This window comes from Oculina patagonica, chromosome 10 (genome assembly GCF_052425735.1).
Source record: "Oculina patagonica isolate OP01 chromosome 10, crgOcupat, whole genome shotgun sequence".
Taxonomy (NCBI): domain Eukaryota; kingdom Metazoa; phylum Cnidaria; class Anthozoa; order Scleractinia; family Oculinidae; genus Oculina; species Oculina patagonica.
In genome coordinates, this window is record NC_135767.1 from 10,384,659 (window position 1) to 10,391,057 (window position 6,399).

The 6,399-nt window shown below is 37.8% G+C and overlaps 1 protein-coding gene across 1 annotated transcript; it reads left to right on the forward strand.

Annotated features, from left to right (window-relative positions):
• Positions 1–309: 309 nt before the first annotated feature.
• On the forward strand, positions 310–6,399 carry LOC144628452 (uncharacterized). The gene is made up of 3 exons (XM_078486547.1): positions 310–542; positions 5,581–5,712; positions 6,184–6,399. Exons 1-3 carry the CDS (start codon positions 471–473, stop codon positions 6,355–6,357), a joined length of 378 nt encoding a protein of 125 aa, XP_078342673.1. The 5' UTR covers positions 310–470; the 3' UTR covers positions 6,358–6,399.

Sequence of the window (6,399 nt, forward strand, 5' to 3'; positions counted from 1 at the left end):
GGTTTTTTCACATTTGTTTTTATAATATAGAAGCATATTTCTAGAGAATTTTTTGTTTGCTTCAAAACAAAAAACCTTGTAACGGATGTTATTATTCAACAAATTAAATATTTATGGTCAGAAAGTCATTGTGACCCTATATCTGTACATGACAGATATCCTTCGATATACGTAGGTTGCCAAGATTTCCCATGCATAAACACAGTTTTTTATGCTGAATTATGATTATAGTGTTTATTATTCCACAACTAACAACTTCAATGACATCTCAATTCCACAAATATAACAACTGCGAAAGTCGTGCAACTTTATACTGTACAAAACATATCTTATCTTGACCAGATGTCATTTGAGTCCCACATGTTGAGAAGACAATAAATTGCAAGAAGCATTTTGCCCTTTGCACTTACAAGCACAACGAATACCCGGCAAGTTAAGACGAGAGTGGAAGAACGAAGCGCAACTCTAAAATGAATTTCACGCTGTCTTTTATGCTTCTTGTCACTTGGTTTGTCTGTGTTACTGCTTACAGGATTCAAAAGGTGAGAGATAAAACTAACTTTATAGCGCAACAACTTCGACCAGGGCCACCTTACAATTTTAACCAATCACAGCAAGACATCGAAACATGCAGTGGTTGATTGAGGTCGTACTTGAGGTATCACAGAATGATTTTTTACAAAAAAAACACATTTCGTTGTGAAAACAAAGATCTATCAAATTTTAAAACCTTAAATTTCTGTGGAAGGCGCATGACTCACTTTACGTCAGCTACTTTAGCTGGTCGCGGGTAAGTATCGAACTGACGGGTCCTCTTTAAATCGCGTTTCTTGAACAGAAAAACTTAAATCGATTTGATGGAAATGAAGATGGTATATTTTAAGCCTGGTGGTTAAAGTGAAAGATGAGGGTTTTTTTGTTAATGACACAGCTATATCGGAAAAAGGTAATTCCGAGTGCCGCCAACGGGAGTCGAATGACTTTCCGATTCTCATCATTGCGCAAAAGCTTTGTATTCAAATCCTGACCTACAAGTATACAGGATGTGTGTCACAAAGCTTCTAAAGTAATCATCTGAAGGTCGTAGGTTCCACACCTGTTGAAAGACTTTTGCAAGAACTATGCCTTTATCTAATCAATTTCTCCGAAATTTCTCAATCTTCCCTCGTGAGCCTTTGCAAAGAGAGTTTCCTTCGCTGGTTTAAGCGCCTTCCATAATTATCTGCTCATCCTCCTTACCCTACATACCGTACGTATTACAACAGGACATGCGACCAACACCGTGTTTTGGAAATGCATTCCCAACCGAAAAGAGATAGAGTGGAATGCCGAAGTTTTGAACCTCCAGGGGAAACGAAAATTGGTTCGGGGAATCGGGAGTAAAATTACGGTGTTTGACCGAGGAAAGACTCCGAAAAATTTGGTGTGAGTTATCGGGATGTTTGAAAAACCGATGGTTCGAGATTCAATCGGGATTCCACGGTATTGTCAAATTGTATGGTTGCATGTGATTGGACAACAACAATGACAACAATTGTGTTTGCAATCCCATTTATTGAGATGGTATTGTTGAATCTCGATTTCTGGAACCCTCAATTTTTCGACTTCTCCATGATTTGAACTAAAGGTTGTTTCGCTTTCTCGGTTGAACACTGCAATTTTACTGATTTTATCCCCATTTTTCGAACCAATTTTCGTTTCCCTTCAATGTTCGAAAGATCGGAATCCCACTGTAAATGACAATCGTATTCTGGAAACTTTCAAAAAATAAAATAACCTATTAGTTTTTTTTTTACAAATAAAAGGATCTATGTTATTGAAAAGAAATACTTAGTTCCTTGCCCCCGGGTGGGGGCTAGGGCCGGGTTGAAAAAAAATAATATTGGATAACAGTCTTCACAGGCGTGAATCGGAAACGACACAATACACTGCAGCCTGCTAACACAGACGGAGCATTTCCGGCCGGTTATTTCACGCCCTAAATAAAACTTAAAACTTCTTTTTCTCCCACAGTGTTTTTTGCTGATTTCTGAAGTTTACAGAGTTTATTCTTGGAACATATAGGGTCAATTTGCATAAAATTTTGCGAGTGGGTGAAATAATTGGGGAAACCCGTACGAGGAACTGATATGTTTAATTTTCATTTTCATTTTCACGCATAGAGCTTTGAAAACGTTCGCTAACAATGCTTTCTCCCGAGATTAAAAAGTAATTCAAAAGGTCTTAAAACTTTGAAGCGTCAAAATAAAAATTCCAGTCACCCTGGCTAGCTTCTTAGTTCAAAGTTCCAAACAAAAATTCGCGAGGTAATGAATATTTTGTTAGGGCTAGTGCGAATAGTTAACACACGAATGAAAACACCATTTTCCCTTTTGTGACACATTATAAGAGTAACAAGCCTCTTAGAATGGGCATTATAATAACGTAATTCAGTTCCACGAAATGGAAATTCTGATTACCAATTGGGGTTATCTTCAAGTTATTTTAGACACAGAACCCTTAAATGGTAACTAGAATTTTCATTTCATGAAGGGAACTGTTTGAAATTTAACACATAACAAAAGTTCTGAAAATAATCTAGTGTTTTTGAAATATTCCTATGTTATTCTAGACCTTCAAGGGTGTCTTCCGGAAAAATTTTTCCTACGCGCGCTACTTTACAAGAAGCCTATATCACTGTCAAGCCAATAAAAGGTATAATCCGCAAATGACAACATTTTCTAACCACGTTTTTTGTTTTCAGTAAGGCACGCGCTCACTGAATTACCAGCCCACGCTTATAAAATCAGGATATAATATGTTAAGCGTAATCCGTTTTGAAGTTGGACGGTTACGTAATAGGAATTTTTTTTTAAAGGTGTTACCCTTCGGGAGTCAAAAGAAAACTATTTCGACTTTTGTTAAAGCCTCGCACTCCTTGGCGCGTCAATATTATGCAGAACATTTTGGCTAAGTGTCGTTAAAATTCGATAATTCTACAGACCTTGTTAATTCATTTTCATAATAACAGAATTGATTCTCACAAAAACAAAAGACCCCTATTGAGTCTCGTGACTATTCATCCTGGCAACAGTGGGAAAAACAAGATTTCATATTTACAGGGGAATATTTATTTCCTTTGAAAAAATCGAAGTTTGCCGCGAAAAATTCATCGGCTTGACCGAATCAGTGGATTGATGGAAAAAGTGAAAGGCGGTGGAAGTGGAATCAACGGCAGAATTGATAAAGATATTGATCTAGAGCAACAGGATAAGAAACAACTGCCACGTCAAATATTAACTATTAAGCCGGCCGGCAATTCCCCAGCAATCACCTCGTGTGCCGGAAACAGCCAGTGACGAAACTCTTTTGTGATTTTCGGCCGTAAATTCGCCTCGATAAGAGCAGAAAAAAGCCTGGCGTATTGCTGGCTTACATGTTAAAGGCTGTATAAGTAATAAATCTTGAAACAATCATAAATGTAATGAGAGGTGAGGCGGGGGGACTCCCTTGAGAAAGGGACGGGATGCTCGCCGTCGCCGTAACCATGATGCTAATCTGTTAGTAATTCAAAGCCAACTTCATGCAATGGTAGCCGCTGTTTTGCCGATAATTGGTTTCCTCTACAAAAATGGCGCGTTTCCGACCTTGGTTTCTTTTGACATATACTGAGGCTAGAATCATGATGTTATGTGAACCGATTGCAGATACTCCACAATGTCAATATCCGATAGTAATTTCCCTAATGATTGGAGAAATAATAGAACTAATAAGCGTTCTACCTTGTATAAAACTTGTGAAATGTAATAATGTGGCCTTTTTGATTGTTTGAGTCATTTAAAGGTCAATTCTATGTAACCAATAGAAAATAAGGGGTGCCCTTATTTTCTGTTGATGTAACAAATGCTGTTTTCAGTCTTCTATCCCCAGATTTCTCATAGTACGAATGCTAATGGCATAAAGGCATCAGGATTTTCAGTGGTTTCGTGGTAATAAAATATTGTTAATAAGTCACTTGTTGTAATAACTGCCTCAACAGATAACGATGGTCACTTCCACTTGAAGCTGCCTTGCCTGAGCCGGCTCTGTTTACTGGAAAATAAGAACAAGATCGGATTTATATGGCAGTGGGAAAGGCCTATACAGTAGCGGCTTTTTATTTCTTCCCTTTGCATTCCAACTAGACAATAAAAGAGCACGTGAGAATTCGCTGTTTCTTCTTGTAAACATAGGCTAAAATATCCTGTGTATCCTCCTCACAGGAGGTATCATTGGAATTCCAACAATATTCACGACTATAGGCATCTCGATACAGTCGAACCTCTCCGTACGGACACCTCGCTTATACGGCCACCTCTCCATTACGGACAATCTCTGATGTCCCAACAAAATTCTCATATAATTTCTTTAGAAAAAAACCTCTTTATTACGGATCCTCTCTAATAAGGACAACGGACACTAAATCTCAACCTCAGGGAACAGATTCATATAATCTTAACCTCTTTATTACAGACACTCGGTTGATCAGGGGATGATATTTTTTGTTTGTACATGTAATGCAGTTTCCTGTTTTGGGTTACAAAACCAACAACCTTTAACGCTCTTTTCATCTTAGACATTTTCGGATTTGTGCTTAGTTTTATTTTTTTTACCTGTAGCATTGCGCTGCAGAACATTTCGAGTTACTAAATACTTTAAGCTGGCAATGAAGTCAAAAGTGACGTCATAGTGGTGACCTCTATAATACGGACACTTTGTTCTTTCCCTTCGGAAAGTGAAATTAATTAGATTTATATCAAGTGTCTGACACTTAATTCAATAATTCGGATTCCGATTTTCATCTCGGGAAATCGTTCGTGGGAGCAGATGTTAGTAAGTAAACTGCGTGTTACCACCTCTGCTCACCCGAGTTACCGTTCTGTAGATCGAAGTGTTCTTTTAAGGAAACATGCGCAACTTGTCAAGTCTCCTTCGCAACCGTTATACAGTCTTCACCCGATGCCTCTCCCTACTATCGGCTACTTACAATGCATGCCTTTCCGGAGGTCATAATCAGATAACAGCTCCGATGCCATTTATCGGAACCTATTCGCGCCAAAATTCCTTATTAACTCCACCAATCAAACGCCGTGTTTTCTCGATGATTCTTAGCTGGCCTCAGTTACCGACAAATGGATGCTATAGAAGTTTTACAGAGAAAAGAGGGGGACAAAATACCCCGGCTGGTATATAAAGAATGTCCAGCAAACTTTAACACAAGTACAAACAGTGAATTGAGTCGAACAAGCAGCTTTTCTGCAAACCGTAACTGTCACGTTTTGGCAGAGAGGTGTCAAAGTAACTGACGCCAAATCAAAAGGAAAGAAGTGATAACAACGGGAGTAAAAGCTTGAAGACCCATATCGGCTACAAACGAGCTACAAATTGCCTTGTACGATAAGATTCGATAACAGTTTGTCGGTTTGACTGTAAAAAGTTTGGGCAAATATTTGGGCTTTCAAAATGGACCTTTGGATCCTTTCAAATGAAAGATCACTGTCCATGGGCCAAAAATAAAAATCTTCTTTCCTGTTTTAATTAACATTCTTATTATTTAAACAGGACACTGGATTTACATGTAAAACTCAAATGGACTGTTCCAAAGACGAATGTTGTGCGTTCCTGCAAAGCAAAGCTGTTAAAGTATGCAGGAAGATACGATTATATGGAGCGATATGTAATCCTTATGAAATTGTAAGTAAAAACTGTTTTCCTTTTTTCATAAATAGGAGTTTTTAAACGCTAAAAGCAATCACAAAGTCAAATTTCTTCGAATTTGTGTAAAGAGCAGAGATCGAGAGTTTTGATAACTGTTACACCTTCTAAGCAAAGTGTTTTAAAATTATTATCCTTGTTTATTTCAAAATAAGCCGAGATATATTATAGCTATTGTTCTTAACCACACTGCAATCTTGGTAAACTTTTTTGGGGTTGTAGTTTTCTCTTTTGTACTTTTAATTGAAGTGAAAGACATAACACACAACTCAAATGCAACAGAAAGGCCATAGTTAACATCAAACTCTCTCACTTGAACAGCTTTACAACAAATATAACATCTAAAGCGAACTCTAAGAGAAAAAAAATCAATCTCGTGAAGTAACTTCATACTAAACGACTCTTGCTGTGTCAAAAAAGTAAAAAGATACAATGTGATGTATATTTCAGCCCGGACTGCCAGAAAAATGCCTCTGTCAACAAGGATTGACTTGCACACCTATGGATAATACAACTAGAGTGTTTAGATGCCTGGATATTCCTACCAACCCAAGTGACTTGGAATATGAAGAAGTGAACGCCATTGATGCGCCCAGGAAAAGAGGACAAGGAGAAGAGGATTAGTTTTCCATTCTTAAATCCTAAGTTTTTTCAAAGTTGTACAAT

Coding starts and splice junctions, on each gene's coding strand:
- LOC144628452 (XM_078486547.1), top strand. CDS start 471: ATGAATTTCACGCTGTCTTTTATGCTTCTTGTCACTTGGTTTGTCTGT. Junction 543..5,580: donor CTGCTTACAGGATTCAAAAG/GTGAGAGATAAA, acceptor TTATTTAAACAG/GACACTGGATTTACATGTAA. Junction 5,713..6,183: donor TATGTAATCCTTATGAAATT/GTAAGTAAAAAC, acceptor TGTATATTTCAG/CCCGGACTGCCAGAAAAATG.